This window comes from Colobus angolensis, unplaced genomic scaffold, assembly GCF_000951035.1.
Source record: "Colobus angolensis palliatus isolate OR3802 unplaced genomic scaffold, Cang.pa_1.0 Scaffold295, whole genome shotgun sequence".
In the NCBI taxonomy this organism is placed as follows: Eukaryota; Metazoa; Chordata; class Mammalia; order Primates; family Cercopithecidae; genus Colobus; species Colobus angolensis.
Window position 1 is genome coordinate 914656 of NW_012116210.1, and position 20462 is coordinate 935117.

The 20462-nt window shown below is 40.5% G+C and overlaps 1 protein-coding gene across 1 annotated transcript in view; it reads right to left on the minus strand.

Annotated features, from left to right (window-relative positions):
• The window catches only part of FER1L6 (fer-1-like family member 6), a 212734-nt gene that overhangs the window by 86215 nt on the left and 106057 nt on the right, over positions 1-20462 (minus strand). The window contains exons 17-20 of the mRNA XM_011949292.1: positions 18861-18951; positions 14597-14716; positions 12737-12889; positions 864-1041 (exon numbers count right to left, since the gene is read on the minus strand). Coding sequence (XP_011804682.1) covers positions 864-1041; positions 12737-12889; positions 14597-14716; positions 18861-18951 — 542 coding nt within the window. The remainder of the gene's footprint in view (positions 1-863; positions 1042-12736; positions 12890-14596; positions 14717-18860; positions 18952-20462) is intronic.

A 20462-nucleotide genomic window follows, 5' to 3' on the forward strand; every position in this document is an offset into this window, starting at 1 on the left:
ATATGTATTTCCAGAACCTTGTATTCTCTGACTATTGAGCAACTTTGATTCCACTGGCAGTCTAGGTTCAACCAAATCAGAGGAGCCTTGAGCCACAGAGGAGACTTGACTGTATAGACAGTTCTCCAGTGTTCCCAACATTGGCTTAACCCAAAACTCAACTTCAGCAGAAATGAAGGTAAAACTGCAGGCTGCTTTATCTGAACTCAGCAGCAAGAGATAACATAAATGGAAGTAATTTGGAAGCAGAGAGCCAAATGCAATTGTAATTAATATTTATAATAAAATTCAAAAATGTATCAAAACATAAACATGATGGCACTTACAGAAAATAACTACATAGAAGAAAGGATTCCATAAAGCATGCTGAATTTTAAAAGCAGCCGAGCCAAGAACCAAGCTGGAGAAATATGAGTGAACCTACTGATACCAGTCTCCACTGGGTTACTACTAGGAAATGTGAATATCTGCTGTTGATAGGTCAAAACCCCCATGCCACATGAAAGTAAAATCTGCCTTAATTCCACAGATCATGTAAGCACAAGAACTTATTGACATTCTGACATTTTTTTGTTTAAAACACAAACTCAACCTACATAATCTGCCTACAAAGAAACTCAAATTACTTCCTCTCTATTAACAGAGAAACTTAAGTGTTTATTCCAGATGCGTTTAATGATTTTATTCTTTTTAGATGGGATATTGAAAGGTAAGGTAGAACACTTAGGAACTGTACTAAAGAAGGCCAATAAGTTGGCCCTAAAATAATGCACAAAAAACTCATGCATGCTGCCCTCCTTATTATCTTTTCAGAAGCCCACCTGAGATCTCGAATGACCCTCTTTGCCCAGTGGGAACCCTACCTTGGTAGAGCAGGTTGGATGGGGGGTGATTGGCGCCAGCCCCTTTGGAGGACGTTTCTGCTTCATAGCCTACTGGCAAGTTGTCCAAGATGGCACTGGCATGCTTGATGGAGCCCAACCACAGGTACACGTCAACTTTTGCTTGCACAGACCAACCAGCCGGTCGTTTTCCAGGAGGCTGGAGAAAGGTTACAAACAAGACTGACTTGTTAGTAGGAGATAATTATAGGCCTTCCCTTTTGAGAAAAGAGGTCCTTCCTGGAGACACACCCGGAAGTATGTTCAGAGAGCAGTTCTCAAAAGCTCCTCTTAAATCCAAATAAAAGCAATGTCCCCAGTTGTCTTGATGCACAACTCCAGATCTCCAGAGGAAGACCCAGGTTTAGTGAGACCTAAAGCTTAAACCTGCACTGTGATAAGCTCTTCCAAGCTGTGGGTCACTTCAACTTAATAGGTAGTAGGTATGTTTATTGCCACCATTTGATAAATGTGGAAACACAGGCTCAGAGAGATAAAGTAAGTTGCCTGTGATGCTCAGGTTTTAAGTGACAGACACAAAAGTGAAAAATAAAAGAGTCCACATTTAGACTCTAGACTCTGAACCCCATAGCTTGACTATCACTCTGAGCTGAAATCTTCTTCCTGGAACTTCCAACTGTCTGGAGTTCCAACCTGACTTTTTACCTCTTTGCTTCATTTAGAAGAATCCTAGTACTTCTTCCATAAGTCAGGACTCTACGGCTTGGAAGAACTTGCCTGCCTGCCATGGGCTTTCTTCCTGGCTAAACAACTTCACCCCTCCCTCATGCAGTGTGTTCTCAGATTCCCTTACTGCTCTGCTCTCTCTCTTTTGAATGTGCTCAGATTTGTATTTTTATTTATGTTTGCTTTAATTTCTATGTTTATGTCTGTATTAGTGTGGGTAGTATGAGTATGCACAGGAAGTGTGTGTATGTGTGTACATGTACTTATGTACATGTGTGTATATGTCTGCATGGGGGGTGCATGTATTCTCAGAATCTGAAGACAAAATGTAGGCAGTGTGGCTCCTTTATTTTTCAGTCACCAGAATAAAGGTACTCCCTTACCCCTCCAAGGAGTCCCAGGCCCCAGTCTTGGCTGTTGCCAGCAAGGCCATCATTCTAAGAGTAACCTATGGCACTTAACTGCTACCTCTCAAAATGTTATCAACTCCTCTTTTAAGTTCCTCTTCCTGGTGTTTCTTAGAATTTTCTGTCAGTAATTTTCTTTCTTTTTTTTTTTTTTTTTAACCTCACTTCCTTTCCATTGAGGGTTACAAAATCTTATTATGAAAGGCCACAACTTGCTCTGTCAATTTCCAAGGACCCCATGGAGAGCCTCTGAATCCGAAATTGAACATGACTGTTTGCCTTTCCATTGTGCTCTGTGGGTTCCACAAATGGATTTTGAGCAACTCAGCTTAGCAACTACTGCCAGTGCTGCTAGGCCCTTGCTGAGGGAATGGGGCCAGAAGACTTGGTCCTGGCCCTCCCTCCAGGGCTCACAAAGAGGCCACTCCACTTGGCCACTTAGCTTCACCTACTCAAATGCAAAGAGAGAAAGTGCTGAGGAAGCAGAGAAGTAGCAGCAGTGATTTCCATCCTTCCTTTAAGATTCAAATATTTAGCTGGGCTTTAATGGGCACTTTGGAGTTGGATCCCAGAAAGAGAGGAAAGTGTGTGAACAAAGATTTGGGTAATATGAGCTAATACTTAGCAAGTGCTTACTCTGTGCCAGGAATGATGCTAAGAGCTTTCAGGAAAGAAGTCACAGCCAGTGAGCACGAGAGCTAGACAGAGAATGACACAGATGAAGCTGAACAATCCTGCTCAGTATGTGGACGAGCTGGGACTGTATTCTTTAAGCAGTAGGATGCCAGTATTTGTTGAGCTCAAAAAACAAATAAGTTTATTTTGTTGTTGGTAAAGGCAACCACTCTACAACCTGTAATTTACAAAATTATAATAACACAAAGAATCCTCGACTCATCACTTCTCTAATAGCCAAAATGTATTGAGGAATACATTTGTTCAATAAAATTAATATGTATTGAAAGCCTAAGATTATTTTCCTATAATAAAAGCAATCCCTCTGCCATTTGTAGACATCACTAAGACATCGATTCATAAAGAAAGGAATTTTTGTCTGTTGCTTCACTGCCATGTCCCCAGTGCCTAAAAGAGTTCTTGGCACCCAGGAAGCATGTGGTAAATATATGTTGAGTGAATATCCTTTATTTACTTTTCTAACAATAATAATATTTAACAGATGTTGAGCAATTATATTGTTTTAGGCCGTGGTCTAATGTTTCTCTCTTCACACAGAATGTTCTATTGCCTGCAAGCTGTCACCAAATCATAGGTTATCAGGGTTAGAGCCCAGACTCCCAGTCAATGCTCCTCACACACTGCTATGAGCACATGGATTGCCAGGGCATCTGGTTAAAATGCACACTCAAATTCAACTGGTCTCTGGGACAGTTTGACAATCTGATTTCTCCTCATGGACACTAATCCTGCTGGTCTACAGATCTCAGTTTTAAGTATTTGAGTGGTAATGCTCTTAACTTAGTGTGCTATATTGCCCTAAGCAAAGCAAATCTGAGATTCTGCAGGGTTTTCTTTTCTTTTTATCCCCCTCCCGCCCTGCCCCCATAGAGTCTTGCTCTGTCACCCAAGCTGGAGTGAAGTGGTGCAATCTCAGCTCACTACAAACTCTGCCTCCTAGGCTCAAGCCATCCTCCCACCTCAGCCTCCCAAGTAGCTTGGACCATGAGCAGGTACCCCCATATCTGGATAATTTTTTGTATTTATTGATTTTTGGTGGGGTAGAGATGGGGTTTCCCCATGTTGCCTAGGGTCGTCTCAAACTCCTGGACTAAAGCAATCTACCCCCTTTGGCCTCCCAAAGTGCCAGGATTACAGGCAAGAGCCACTGAGCCTGGGCCTGTATTTCTTTTGTTTTGTTTTTTTTTTGTTTGTTTTTTTTGAGACAGAGTCCTGCTCTGTCACCCAGGCTAGAGTGCAGTGGTGCAATCTCAGCTCACTGCAGCCTCTGCCTCCTAGGTCCAAGTGATTCTCATGCTTTAGCCTCCCAAGTACCTGAGATTGCAGATGCATGCCACCACACTTGGATAATTTTTGGATTTTTAGTAGAGATGGGGTTTCACCATGTTGGCCAGGCTGTTCTTGAACTCCTGACCTCAGGTGATCCACCCACCTCGGCCTCCCAAAGTGCTGGGATTACAGGCATGAGCCACCATGCCAGGCTGGCCTTGTGTTTCTTAAAGTAAAACAAAACAATGACAAAAAACATCATTCATTTCTACTGCTGCTAAACAACACGTGTGCGTTTAAACTCATGGTTAAAACCAAAGACTCAGCTAACGTCTTGTGAAAGTGTTCCACAAAGACCATTGCTGCACTCCTAAAGTTAGCAGCTTGTACATTTTTAAAAAAATACACACAAGTTGGAATTGCTGGCAAGATGATGCAGAGTATCTCACTTAAGTATCTAAGTTGGATTCATTCAACATTATTGAGCACCTTCCCAGGTGCTTTCAGGAACAGAATCCCATTTTTAATTTCACGTGTACTTTCAGCCTGGTTCCATGTCTGCCCCTGCCTGCCCTCGACTGGGGCTCAGAAAACAATACTCCCAAATGAAGGCCTCAGAAGCAGCCTCAGAAGCAAAAGTGTTTCTCTGACCTTCTCCTGCCCTCCTCTCTCTCAATCCCATTCGCCCCCAGGTTAGCCATAGAAACTAGAATCTCTCCTCCCTAGTGCAGGTCACAGACGCCAGAACCCCATTTCCCAAAAGCCAGCTATAAAACCTAAAAATATGACTCTAACTTTTCCTCTGACTTTCTATGTAAAAATTGGCCATAAGGAAATTACCTGGCCTACCTTGTCTAACTGTAGCCCATTCCAGAGAGGGTTCTACCCCACACCCAGAAGGAAAGAATGCTACAGGGAGGCCAAGAAGTAGCTAGGCAGACAGGCCTTGCTGGGTTTCCCCGCTCAGTCCACTAGCATTAGATTATACCATTTTTATTGAATCGTATTTCTGTATGTCCATCCATACTTTGTTAAACCTAACCATAGAAATGGACGATTTCCCCCTATTTTTGGATCTTCCTTCTAAAGGCTCCCATATATTAATGTGTATATTTAATATACACATTAAATAAATTTGTAAGCCTTTTCTCCTATTAATCTACCTTTTGTGAATTGATTTTTCAGCGAAGCTTCAGAGTAACAAGGGAAAGCTCTCCCTTGGCTCCTACACCTGCTTCCCCACTCTCCTTCCTCTGTCATGTGCCCCTGACCAACCACAGCCAGGTATTTCCCTTTGAGAATAGCATGGAAAGGTAGGAAAAAAGAAAATACAGCAGAGAAAAACAATTAAGAATGCAAAAATATATCAAGAAGCTGTGATCATTCATATATAAATATTGCACGCGACAAAATGCTAAAGGCTCAGTCTCCCCTGTGCCTCCCCCACTTCCCATGGGGTCCTGGTGCAAGACAGCCAGCTCAAAAGGAAGAGGAAGCTTGGCAAGTGAGAGAAAAGAGAGAGACAGGTAGTAACTCACATGAACTATGTTAGAGTTGGTCAGTATTAGCGAGAGTGAGGTTTGTTTATGTGGTAGAGGTTTTACTCTGTGGCAGGACAGAGAAAGGTGCTTTTTAGCCATCACTTCCTGCTGCATCTAGGAAAAGCTAGATGGAAAGCTGGTACCTGGAGAACAGGAGATGGACTCCCTGTTGTGGAGAGAAGGTAGGATAGGGACAGCAAAGGGAGTGAGAAGGAGTGGACTCAGCACAGAGCTAACTCAAGGAGAAAAGGAAGGTTGAGCGCCACCCTCTGGGCTCTGAGAGCATCTAGCTCCTTCCTTAGGAAGGGTTTCGTTTTGGTGATAAATTTCCACTTCCACATTTCCAGCCCTCGGGAGCACAGTGGGGATAAGACTAAAAGGAGAGGATCCTAAACTTTTGAGTGGTGTGTTGGGCTGAGTTCTACAAATTCTGGTCCATCATTTTTAGTAGCATTGTGAATATGTTTAAATTAGAGAAAAAGAAAGATCATGCCACCCAGGACCACAAAACCTTCATTGCTGTTACTGATCATTACTTGGCCATGTGACTACAGATGAGGCACTTTGTTTCCTCTGTATTAATAGTTCCCAAGACAGGAAGAGAAGTTTCCTAAAACGTACAAATAGCTATTCTGGATGCATAAGCTTGACAAATGTGGGCTTAAAAAGTTAAAGATGTTTCACTTGGTACTGGTACCAAAACAGACATACAGATCAATGGAACCGAATAGAGACCTCAGAAATGACACCACACATCTACAACCATCCGATCTTTGATAAACCTGATAAAAACAAGCAATGGGGAAAGAATTGCCTATTTAATAAATGGTGCTGGGAAAACTGGCTAGCCATATGCAGAAAACTGAAACTGGACTCCTTCCTTAAACCTTATACAAAAATTAACTCAAGATGGATTAAAGACTTAAATGTAAAACCCAAACCATAAAAGCCCTAGAGGAAAACCTAGGCAATACCATTCAGGTCATAGGCATATTTTATGATGAAATCGCCAAAAGCAACTGCAACCAATGCAGAAATTGACAAATGAGGTCTAATTAAACTAAAGAGCTTCTACAAAGCAAAAGAAACTATCAGAGCGAATGGGTAATCTACAGAATGGGATAAAATTTTTGCATTCTACCCATCTGACAAAGGTCTAATATCTGGAATTTACAAAGAACTTAAACAAATTTACAAGAAAAAAACAAACAATCCCATTAAAAAGTGGGCAAATGACATAAACAGACACTTCTCAAAAGAAGACATTTATACAGTCAACAAACATGAAAAAACTTAACATCACTGAACTTTAAAATTCAAAACCACAATGAGATACCATCTCACACCAGCCAGAAAGGCAATTATAAAAAAGTCAAGAAACAACAGATGCTGGCAAGGCTGTGGAGAAATAGGAACACTGTTGGTGGAAGTGTAAATTAGTTCAACCATTGTGGAAGACAGTGTCGTGATTCCTCAACGATCTAGAACCAGAAGTACCATTTGACCCAGCCATCCCACTACCGGCTATATACCCAAAGGATTATAAATCATTCTACTATGAAGAGATATGCACATGTATGTTTACTGCGGCACTGTTCACAATAGTAAAGACATGGAACCAACCCAAATGCCCATCGATGATAGACTGGATAAAGAAAATGTAGCACATATACACCATGGAATACTATGCAGCCATAAAAAAGAATGAGATCATGTCCTTTGCAGGGGCATGGATGAAGCTGGAAGCCATCATTCTCAGCAAGCTAACACAGGAACAGAAAACCACACACTGCATGTTCTCATTCATAAGTGGGAGTTGAACAATGAGAACACATGGACACAGGGAGGAGAACATGACACACCAAGGCCTGTCAGGAAGTGGGGAACAAGGGGAGGGAGGCCATTACAACAAATACCTAATGCATGCAGGGCTTAAAACCTAGGTGACAGGTCGATAGGTGCAGCAAACCACCATGGCACACGTTAATCTATGTAATGACTCTGTACATTGTGCACATGTATCCTAGAACTTAAAGTAAAATAAAATATAAAAAAGTTAAAGATGTTTCCCAACTGCAGGACTTCTTGGAACCTTCCACTGGTTAATGGGCACCATGAGACTGCAAGAGTTTTCAAGGTCACAACTGCAACTTCTTAAAAGCATTTGAATATGGAACATTTACAGAGCCACTCAAAGAACAGCAGCTCCACAGAATAAAGCTTGAGGAAACTTTAGCTTAGAGAGTTTAGAGATTTATATTCTATGTTCCCCCGCAGCCCCCGCCCACCTTCACTTCCTATTTCCCAGCTGAAAAATTGGAGTGAGTGGCAGATGAGGAAATACTCAGTGTCCCTGGTGCTGCCTTTGTTTTTTCTGGTCTTGCTCATTCAGTGAAGAGAAAGGGGCATAAAGAGAGATGGTGGGTGAGAAGGGACTTAAAGTCAGGAGTGAAAATCAAAACAGAAATGAAAATGGTCTTGCTGAATCATCTTATCAAGATATTTTATCAAGTTCATATGATTGGATTCAACAAGATCCAGAAAGCTACCACCCAGAGCAATTCCAATGGCAAAAGGAAAACACAAATAAAGAAATAAGCTAAGGCCTACAGAAGAAAATAATATTCAGATGATGACTGCTCCAGGGCAAAAGTTCCGCCTTTTCAACTCTTCTAACCTCTGACTTTATTTGACAGCTGTTCTTTGTTCTAATTTTAAATAGTGCCAGGATACATCAAAATATTTAGAAGTGAATAACTTTATACCACCTTTCTAGTATTTTTAGCACAGGGCCTTCTGAAGTGATTTGCTATTTTTAAGATAAATATTTCTTGCCTCCTTAACATTCTTTGAATGGAGAAAGTTAAAGAAAATTCTTGGTAATTGTGGTTAATGACTTGGGTGAAAAAACTTTGTTTTTCAGTTATAGTTTTATTGGAGTGGGTTTAAAAGCCATTTTAGGCCAGGCACAATGGCTCACATCTGTAATCTCAGTGCTTTGGGAGGCCAAGGAAGGCCGAGGAATCACTTGAGGCCAGGAGTCTGAGATAAGCCTGGTTACTTAGTAAGATCCCATCTCTATGAGAAATAAAAATTAGCCAGATGTGGTGGCACATGCCTGTAGACCTAGCTATTCAGGAGGCTGAGGTGAGAGGATTGCTTGAGCCTAGAAGTTCAAGGCTGCAGTGAGCTGTGATTTTACCACTGCACCTCAGACTTGGCAACAGAGTAAGATGCTGTCTCTAAAACAAAATCATTTTACATACATGACAGAAAATAACACAGAGAGCTTCAAACAACTCTCTGGATATGAGGGGGGACACAATTACAGCAATGTCCTCTGGGAATGTGGATGTCTAGTTGCTCGAATGCTAGCATTTATTGAGTGATTATTCTGTGAGGCACAACTATGTGTTATTTACTTGCATTTATTCACTTGTTCCTCACAATAATCTCCATTTAATGAACGAAAAATAGGATGAACATTTTTTATCCATTTGAAGGCTGAAGAATATTAAGTTGCCTAAGGTCATACAACTAGTATATATTGGCCCTGGAATTCTGTTATGGGCTGAATTGTGGTACCACAAAATTTATATGTTGAAGTTCTAATCCCCAAAACCCAAAATATGACCTTATTTGGAAATAGGGTCGATGTAGACATAATTAGTTAAGTTAAAATTACATTGTACTGCAGTAGGGTAGGTCCCTAATCCCATATGACTGGAGTCATAAAAAGACTGTCAGATGAAGGGACAGACACAGAGGAAGAATGTCATATGGAGATTGGCACCATTCTAGTGAAAGCCGTGCAACCAACCAGAAGCTAGAAGAGAGGCCTGGAACATGTTCTTCCCTAACACCTTCAAGGGAATATGGCCCTGCCAACACCTTGACCTAGGACTTCTAACCTTTAGAACCATGAGATAATACGTTTCTGTTGTTTAAGCCAGTCAGTTTATGCTAGTTTGTTACAGTAGCCCTAGTGATCTCATACAAATTCTAGCCCAAATTCACCTTATTTCAAAGCCCATGCTTTAAACCATTATCCCACACTGCCTCTCACGCTTAATAATAGGGCCCTTCTGTCTGCCACATTTAACAATCACATCTGCAGTAAACTCTTGAGATCGGATGGCACTTAGAGGCTATTTAATTTAGCTGCCTGCTGCCATGTTTATATCAAATAGTTGCCTAGGGTGTGCTAACACCTTTAAGGATGAGGAATGCATTATGGACTTCCATTTAGGAAACTATTTCCCTGTAATGTCTTTGTAGGGCCTGATTTTTACCTGCTGGGTCTCTCTCTTCCCTATACCTCCCCTCCATCTATGTACTAGCTCCCAAAATACTGAAACTACTCCCTCATGCTGTCAAATCTTCTCAGCTAAGAATTGCTATCTTTTTACCTGTTCCTCTGTGGCATGCTTTTGAACCTTTTCTCCCTCCTTGAGTTAGTAAAGGAATGATTATTATATAGCAAGAAACCAGAACTGATATTGGGAGGACAGTCAGCTATGGGTTAGGAAAAGTTAATCAGTCAACTTGTACTCTTGTCAGTTGTTGGTGGGGGTAAAGACTTTGGACACATTTTCCTCTTATTCATTCATTTCTACTTACTGGGATAAAAATGTATTTGTAGTGGAGGTAAAATACCCAGGGCCTCCAAGCAAAGCTCAAATCCTGAGTTAGAGACAGTAGAATCTGTCCAGAGATACATGTCTTTAAGGGCCCACCCAGAAGGCATCTGGGGACTCTGTCTTGATGAAGGGTGAGGGACCCTCAAGTGGAAAATTTTATATTTTTACAATTTAAAGTCACAAGGAATCCTGAACTAGCTGTTCTGTCCTTCTTATAGTTTTCTTTGAAGCTATTTTAAAATACAGGTTAACTCATGTGAGAAGATGCCACGGACAAATTACACTAGTGAGGAAACTGATAGAAAAACGTTTATTCTAAGAAATCATAGATGACACAAACAAATGCAAATACCTCCAACGCTCATGGATTGGAAGAATCGATATCATGAAAATAAACATACTGCCCCAAACAATCAACAGATTCAATGCCCTTCCTATCAAAATACCAACATCATTTTTTACCAAATTAGAAAAAACTATCCTAAAATTCATATGAAGCCAAAAAAGAGCCCAAATTGCCAGAGCAATCCTAAGCAAAAAGAACAAATCTGGAGGCATCACATTACCTAACTTCAAATTATACAAGGCTATAGTTACCAAAACAACATGGTACTGGTATATAAGTAGATATATAGGCCAGTGGAATAGAATAGAGAACCTAGAAACGAAGTCAAATATTTAAAACCAATAGATCTTCAGCAAAGCACACAACAATGCAAATTGGAGAAAGGATGCCTTATTAATAAATAGTACTGGGGAAACGAGATAGCCACATGTAGAAGAATGAACCTGGATCTCTATTTCTCACCAGATACAAAAAATTAACTCAAGATGGATTAAAGTCTTAAATCTGAGACCTGAAACCATAAAACCTCTAGAAGAAAACCTAGAAAAAAACTCTTCTGGCAAAGAATTTATGACTAAGACACCAAAAACAAATGCAACAAAAACAAAAATAAATGGTACCTAATTAAACTAAAAAGCTTCTGCACAGCCAAAGAACCATCAGAGTAAACAGAAACCTACAGAATGGGAGGAAAGATTTGCAAATTATGTGTCCCGTAAAGGACTAATATCCAGAATCTACAAGGAACTCAAAACAAATCAACATGAAAAAAATAAATAATTCCATTAAAAAGTGGGTAAAAGACATGAATAAATATCTCCCCAAAGAAGATATACAAATGGCCAAGAAACATATAAAAAAAAAATGCTCAACATCACTAATCATCAGGGAAATGCAAATTAAAACAATGATTGAGATACCACATTACCCCAGCCAGAATGGCCATTATTAAAAAGTCAATAAACAGTAGATGTTGGCATGGATGCAGCTAAAAAGGAACGCTTTTGTATTGCTGATGGGACTATAAATTAGCACAATCTCTGTGGAAAACAGTATAGAGATTTCTCAAAGAACTAAAAGTAGATCTACCATTCAAACCAGCAAGCCCACTACCCACTACCCACTACTGGGTATCTACCCAAAGAAAAAGTTCAAAAAGGCACCAGCACATATATGTTTATTGTAGCACAATTCAAAATTACAAAGATATGGAATCAACAACCTAAGTGTCCATCACCTGATGACTGGATTAAGAAAATGTGATATATATACACCATGGAATACTACTCAGCCATAAAATAAAGAATGAAATAATGTCGTTTGCAGCAACTTGAATAGAGCTGGAGGCCATTATTTATTCTAAGTAACTCAAGAATGGAAAATCAAATACTGTATGTTCTCACTTACATGCAGGAACTAAGCTATGGGTATGAAAAGTCATACAGAGTGGTATAATGGACACTGAAAACTCAGAAAAGGGGAGGGTAGAATGGGGATGAGGGACAAAAAAACTACCTATTCATACACTGTACACTACTCAGGTGACAGTTGCACTGAAATTCTGGATTTCACCACTATTCAACTTATCCATGTAATCACAAACCACTTGTACTCCTAAAGCTATTGAAATAAAAAAATAAAAAAATAAAAAAATAAAAAATTGGCCAGGAACAGTGGCTCATGCTTGTAATCCCAGCACTTTGGGAGGCCGAGGCAGGCGGATCACGAGGTCAGGAATTTGAGACCAGCCTGGCCAACATAGTGGAACCCCATCTCTACTAAAAATACAAAAAATTAGCTGGGCTTGGTGGCGGGAATCTGTAATCTCAGCTCCTTGGAAGGCTGAGGCAGGAGAACACTTGAATCCAGGAGGCAAAGGTTGCAGTGAGCCGAGGTCACACCACTGCACTCCAGTCCTGGTGACAGTGCAAGACACCATCTCGAGAAAACAAACAAACAAACAAAACCTTAAGGTTAATTGTTATTAATACTAGCAATCAAAGAGGTAAAAATTAAAGTAACCCATTAGATTAAAAAAGAAACTTACGTGTGTCTGGTGATGTAACAGTTAAAAATTTTGAAAAAATTCCACCTCAAAGTGGTCTACTAAATTGCAATTTGAACCAAGAGACACCAAGGTGTTCTAGTTGTCCTCCTACCTTTGAAAGCACTGGGGAACGGTGAGAGCCGTGGACACACACTAGAAAGTCTGAGCCACCCTAGAGAAACAGAAATCTCCCTTCTTTTAGTTAAAATACTGCACACTTACTTTGAGGAAGTGAGTTTTGATCTTGCCGCAGTGTTTGCCCATCTGCCCTGTGACCGGGGAATAGAGGAGGTCTTTGGAGGCGATGCGGGCGTAGGCCACTCTCCTGTTGTTGCTGAGCATCCAGATGAAAACATCAGGGATAGTGTGCTGGGGCTGTAGGAGTGGGATTTGAAAGGTTGGTACTGAACAAATGTACTTGCAGAGTTCTGCTATCCTGAAACAGTCCCACTTCGACAAAACAAATGCTGTGACTGACACCATCTAAGCACTGAAACATCTATGCCATCAGACAAATTAAGTGCAGTTTCCTAGAGAAGAGAAAGCCTTGTTTAGGTCATGAATTAAAAATGTATACATATGCTGGCTCACACCTGTAATCCCAGCACTTTGGGAGGCCAAGGCGGGTGGATCATGAGGTCAGGAGTTCGAGACCATCCTGGCCAATATGGTGAAACCACGTCTCTACTAAAAATACAAAAATTAGGCAGGGGTAGTGGCACTTGCCTATAATTTCAGCTACTCAGGAGGCTGAGGCAGAAGAATCGCTTGAACTCAGGAGGCGGAGGAGGTTGCAGTGAGCCAAGATCATGCCATTGCACTCCAGCCTGGGCAACAGAGCGAGACTCCATCTCAAAAAATAAAAAATAAAAAAAGTGCATACAAACTCACATGTCAAATTGCCCATATGAGAACATGCAAGTCGGACCTGTGATTTGGCGTCTTTGGTAGCCTACTTTTCTCCATGTGCAGGACAAACACTTTTGCACAACTTCCCATGGATCTTTTCCAATCTTGTAATAATGATTTAGTTTTAAGCACTCCTCAGAGCCAGATAACATTTCCAGAATATTCAAATGAAACAACAAAAACAAAAATCTATGCATGTCTTTGAATGATTTTACTTGCTCTTAGGCAAGTATTTCTACAAGGAACTGCGTACCTATAATATGATTGCAAAATATTTTATTTCCATTTTAAGTGGTTATTCAGCAGGAACTCAGCTAAATTGCATAGGAAATTAGACTTTAAAGTTGAATTAATCAAGATAGGAAGAGTAGAATTCCATGCCAAGTGGCCCATTATGTTGTAGGTATTTGAAATGCAGATTTCTGAACAAAGAAAACTCTCAAAACAAAAAGAGGTATATTGTTATAAACAAGGCTTTGACATTCCTGGACTGGAAGCAGACGCTCTGTGTTTCCAATCCCTAGTGATCAGTTGTAACTAATCCCCCAAGAGAGCATCCCTTCTCTCTTCTGAGTGCTTATTCAAATTCCTATGTGCCGCCAGGGAATGACTGATTTGCAATAAGAACTGTAATTTTCAAGAAAAACAGAAGCAGTAAATCTCTCTCTCTGAAATCTTTCCACAAAAAAAACCCCTGTTTTAGAAGTTTCTACACATTTGCAGGCTTCAAGAACGAATGTCAGTATCTGACAGATGCAAATATGAGGGCTCTTTTTAAACAGGTCATTCTAGAAGTCACCAGAAGACACTGTTTACAACTAACTTTAAAATGAGAAGCTGCTGTGCCCTTTACTGGGCACGAATTTAAATCCTTTTATAGTTGAACACCTATCAAAGTTCCTGTGCGTATGTTGACTTCACCTGAGCCCATTAGCAAATGTGCCTTTCATTTTGCTGAATGCTCAGGTTTTGTTAAAAAAAAAAAAATCAATAAAGCTGTACTTTTTTGGTTTAATTTAAAAATCTCTTCTCTAAACTAGGAGTGCCTGCGCAGCCCACTAGGGCTGGGGAGAAAAACATTGATTCATATTTCACCCGTACCAACCATTCAAACCTCCTTGGAAGACATTCAGTCTAACCTTCCAAATGAGGTTTGCCTTTAGAGTCAAATACCTCGTCAACAAGAAAGCGGATTTTTTCCACAAAGCTTTCGGCTTCGTGAATCATTTCATCAAGAGGTAACTTTTTCTTCTGCTGCTGAATGATGCCCTTGGCCTCCTTGCACATTGCTTCCTAAAACAAGACAAGAGTCAGTGTAGGTCTTTCTAGAGATCTGGACAACAAGCAGCATCCTATTGCTGAAGAGGCCTGAAGGTCCTGGTGAGCTCCACACTGAGCCACTCACGTGGACTGTTCCAGGGTCTGCCACCACGCACGCTGCCCCCTTAGTGGAAACTTCACAGGATTGTGGAGGCAGTAATATCATCTCACCTCCGCTTGACAGATGAGAAGCTGAGGTCCAGAAAGGCCACAGGCTTAATAAGGTCACATGGCTTATTAACCAGCACCTGAATCTAAGTTGATATGGTTTGGCTGTGTCCCACCCAAATTTCATCTTGCATTGTAATTCCCATAATCCCCACATATCATGGGAGGGACCTAGTGGGAGGTAATTTAATCATGGAGGCATTTACCCTCATGCTGTTCTCGTGATAGTGAGTAAGGTTCTCATGATATCTGATGGTTTTATAAGAAGCTTTTCCCCCTTTTGCTTAGCACTTCTCTTGCCTGCCACCATGTAAGATATGATTTGCTCCTTCTTGCCTTCCACCATGACTGGAGGCCACCATGGCCTCCTAGCCATGTGGAACTGTGTGTCAATTAAACCTCTTTCCTTTATAATTACCCAGTCTTGGGTATGTCTTTATTAGCGTGTGAGAACAGAGGCTTTCTGATATTTAACAACAACAACTATGATAATAGCAGCCTAAGGTGTACTGTGATGTTCCTCTGTGCCAGGCAATATTCTAACCACTGTATTAATCTTTTGTTACTCCTCATAACAACCTTATTAGGTAGGTTCTATTATTCCCATTTTACAGCTGAGGAAGCAGTAATGCAGCTACTGAATGGCAGAGCCAGAGCTGACCCCCAGCTGCATCCAGAGTCCAGTGCTTAACCATTGCACTCACTACCTCTTCCCGGAGGTATGGTAGCTGCTTTCAGACCAAGAAGACATCATATGAGAAATGCCACCAGAAAGTTCAGTGTAAGTGGTTGGAAAACTCAAAAGTGTTTGATTCATTTGTTCAGCTCACATTTATGTGCTTAGGAAAAAAGTATTTACAGTGACTTCTAAGGCCCTGTGTGAGTTGGCCCTGCCACTGTCTGTTTCATCTTATAATATTCCTTCCTCCCTCACTGTGCCTCAGGCACACTGGTCCTCAGAAGCCCTAGAACATGACAAACTTTCTCCATCCTAAAGCTGGTCTATTAGTCTTTTCTCATGCTGCTAATAAAGACATACCTGAGACTGGGTAATTTATAAAGGAAAGAGGTTTAATGGAGAACTCACAGTTCTACATGGCTGGGGAGGCCTCATGGGGAAAATCATGGTGGGAGGCAAGGAGGAGCAAGTCACGTCTTACGTGGATGGCGGCAGGCAAAGAAAGAGAGCTTGTGCAGGGAAACTACCCTTTATAAACCATTAGATCTCATGAGATTTATTCACTATCATGACAACAGCATGGGAAAGACCTGCCCCCATGATTCAATTACCTCCCAGCAGATCCCTCCCACAACATGTGAGAGTTCAAGATGAGATTTGGGTGGAGACATAGCCAAACCATATTAGCTGGTATGCTTGGTGTTTCCTCTTGCTCAAATGTTCTTCCTAGTCTTTACGTGGCTGGTTTCTTCTCATCTTTAAGGCCTCAACCTAAATGTCACCACTGTATTATATGCCCCCATGTTTTCCTGATCCCTGTGGCTTTTTAGAATTTCCTTTTAAATCACAATCTGTAATAATTTTTATGTATTTTCTGTTTACCTGTCTATCTTCTATCTTAACCATTAATGTGTAAACTTCAGTAGGACAAGGACCTCCTCTGTCTTATCCTTATTGTATGCTCAGTGTCTAACAGAGTTTCTGGCACATAGGTGTTAAATAAATGTTTATGGGCCGGGCGCGGTGGCTCAAGCCTGTAATCCCAGCACTTTGGGAGGCCGAGAAGGGTGGATCACGAGGTCAGGAGATCGAGACCATCCTGGCTAACACGGTGAAACCCCGTTTCTACTGGGAAAAAAAAAAAAAAAACTAGCCGGGCGAGATGGCAGGCACCTGTAGTCCCAGCTACTTGGGAGGCTGAGGCAGGAGAATGGTGTAAACCTGGGAGGCGGAGCTTGCAGTGAGCTGAGATCCGGCCATTGCACTCCAACCTAGGCGATGACAGAGCGAGACTCCATCTCAAAAATAAATAAATAAATAAAAAATAAATGTTTATGGAATGAATGAACTACTCAATCTAGAAATTCCTCAAGGACAAGCACCAAGTTCTTCTAGCTTTGTTCCCAGCATCTAGAGGAGTGTGTGTCATGTAGGAAGCCTCTGCTAATGTTGACTGGAAGAAATGCATACCTGTTATCTACCAGGCACTATGCTTGGAGCCTAGGTCTGGGACAGAGAGAAGAAATAATGCTTCATTTCCCCGAGACATTGACAGTTTGGTGAGGTGAAAACAATACATGCACATAATTAAAATGCATGAAGCACTGTGGTACTAGACAGGGGCAAAGCTGGTTACCTGGAAAGTATGACATTTGAGCTGAATTTTAAAATGTGAATAGAATTCATCAGAGAGTAAGAAGACAGAGGGAACAGTTACATGTGAATATACATAATCATTGAGGATTCAAAATTGTCAGAGCATAGATACATGGGAACAAACTAAAGAGGGATAAGGCTGGGATGCTAGGTTGGGGCCAGACATTAAACAGCCCAATATATCATGCAAAAGGGATTTAGACTTTATCCTACGAATGATTGAGAGAATCCAATGATTTTTTTGAATAATGATCTAATCAGGCTTGTGTTTTAGAAAGATCATGCTGGTTGTGATATGGAAGATGGATTAGAGGAAGACTTTTGCAATACTCTAGAACAGAGATGCTAAGAAACTCAGTTTAGGCAGTGACTCTGAAGATGAAGAAGTGGAGTTCGTTCCAGAGTCACTAACAGGCAGAATCTACAGGACCTAGTGTTCAATGGCTACTTAAGGTGGGAGATAAAGAGCCAATGTTGAAGCTTAGCCTTCTTGTTTGAGCAGTCAGTCTAGCTGGTGGTGCCAATGCAGGATGTGGAACAAGTTGAGATAAGGTGATGGGCTCAGTAGGAATACACAGAGTTTCGGGTGATATAAGCATGGAGATGCCCACTAGGAGGCTGGAAATGCAGGTCTAGAGATGAGGAGGGAGACCTAGGCCACTAAAAAAGATACTGAAATAATCAGGCCAAGGGCTGTCAGACAATGTGAAGACAGAACTCTGTAGAAAACATGGAGCAGAGGGAAGCTGCAGAGATAGCACTTCAGCCAGAGGTGCTGAGAAAAGCCAGCATAGGAAGAAGGTCTTATTGACGGTGGGAATCTAGCCTCCCTGAAATGTTCCAGAGGACAGAAAAGCAGCATTCTGGGGAGAAGGATGGATGAGGAGTTAGGAGACCTGGGTTTTAGTTTTTGGACTACAGTTAACTAGCTGTGATCCTTAGAAAAAATCATTTAATCTCTCTGAGCCCCACTCATACTTTAAAATGTCCCTGAGAAGTCAAGCACTGAGTAATTTTTCTTTGCAGAAATATCCTGGCCTCACATGAAATGTCCCTTGGTGCCCTTGCTGGAACTGACATTTCCAATTGAGACAATCCAGGGCCTGACTTGGTCTGGCAATTCTAGTCACCAGTCATTAAAGAAGAACTGGGCAACTATTAGGCACCTAGTACATGCAGGTTCCCAGGACACAGAGGGATATCAACTCCTGACCTGTTCTCAAGAAGCGCTTACAAATTTTAACACAATTCTCAATAGGAAGAACCTGAAGTCAAGGAGCACAGTTATTTCTTTTGATCGCTTGGCTTGCGGGGCAGAGGTCCAAGCGAGTCTACTGCCTTTAACAAAATACGAAGGTCAAGAAAATGAGCTAGAGGGCACCTATTCTCCATCAGAATAGGAAGTAGGACCAGTGGGCTTCTAGTTCATCCTATAAACCTTCAATAAATGTTCATTTCTTTCCAACTTAACAAATGTTCCCTTCTCACTCTTGTCTCTGCATCCCAAAAATGTATGACCTTTAAACCTTATCCTCATTTGGTCTGTGAACTATGCCTCATCCGTGAGGTTTATTTTTAACTCTGTCCACAAAGTATAAATAGATTTTCACATACCAGCTCCTGCCAACAGAGCGTAAGTCGCTTCTTATCTAAAGTGGTTTGGTTCAACATCTTGGGCTTTTTTTCTGCTTCAGAGATAAAGGCACTGTAAGAAAAGAATAACAATTTTGAAACCTACTTAGTGAAAATCCATTTATATAATTCCAGAGGTTTGCAAATATCATTTCTGCAATACATTGGAAAGCTTTTGAAGCCATAAAACCAATATTTTTAATTTAGGATTAAGCCACAATGTATTAACTTTTCCAAGAGACAAAATGAGAACTGGAAATGATGCCTAGACCCAACATTAGTTTTGGTGAACAGATTTTTTCCACTTTCTTTCAGTACAATCCATTGTGATTGCTATAAAAGTTCATTAAAAAACCCACAAAATGCTGTTTTCCTTCATCTTACAAATTTAACACACACCAAAAGTTTTCTGAAAAGTTGTATATAAAACAAATATTTTAGATTCTATACTTAGATGTGTCCCTACCATTTAAAAATAGGAAAGACTGAGTAGTAATATTTTTTGGAGATGAAGTTAAAAGTGTGTTCAAAAGGAAAACAGTAAAGATTGTGAATGCAATTCAAGAAGAAAAACGTAAATGGACTAAATGCTTGGGGAAGTAAGATATTGTCCTTACTAGTGATAACTTAAATGCAAATTAAAATCAATACCATTTTACCTATACAAATGAATAATATTCAAGGTTGGTGAAGATGTTGGGAGATAGTTACTCTTCTACTTTATTGAAGGTGGCTGTAGATTCTTACAGTGTTTTAGAGGCTACTTGATAGCACCTATCAAAATTTAAATTTGATTTAAAATTAAAGTAAATTATGCTAGAATTCTTACCCTTCAAAAATAATTGAAAAATTTGACAAGATTATGTTTACACAAGTATATGTATTATAGTACTGTTCATGGTAGCAAAATAAGTGGGAACAACTTAAATGTCATTAGGGACTAGTTAAATACATCATGGCACATAAAAGCAATTGAATATTCAGGATATCTATTATGTGCACCTGTAGAAAGATGCCTGTGATATTTTGCTGAATGAAAAGGCAACCTGCTGAGCAAATGTGTGATATCATTTGTGAAGAAATGTGGTACTTTATGAGTGTGTACATGAGGATGCATGTTTCCAAATGCACAGAAAAAAAGTCCAGGAAGACAAATCAAACTCTTCTCACTGGAGAGTAGGATTGGAGAGAAAATTGAGAAGAACTTTCATACTTGATATATTTGGTTTTTTTTTAAATGATGAGCATGATCATTTCAATGATGAGCACTTCTGATGAAAAAAATCAATTACAAAGGAAACAAAAAGGAAAATCTAAGATGCCCACACCAGACTCTACCCACTGGCAGTTGGAAGTCTCACCAGAAATCCTCCTTGGACACACTAGTAACACTACCTTTTCTTTAAATTTTTAAAAAGAATAAAAAGGATTATATTTTGAAGAGGGAATCTTGTTGCTCCAATTCCTGCCTTTTCTTGTGGCAGAAGGAATTCCATGTCACTCTCCAGAATGGATCAGTGCAGGTAGACATGATCACTTCTGATCCCTTTCCTTTCCCCACAAGGAGAAATAATTTGTTTCCTC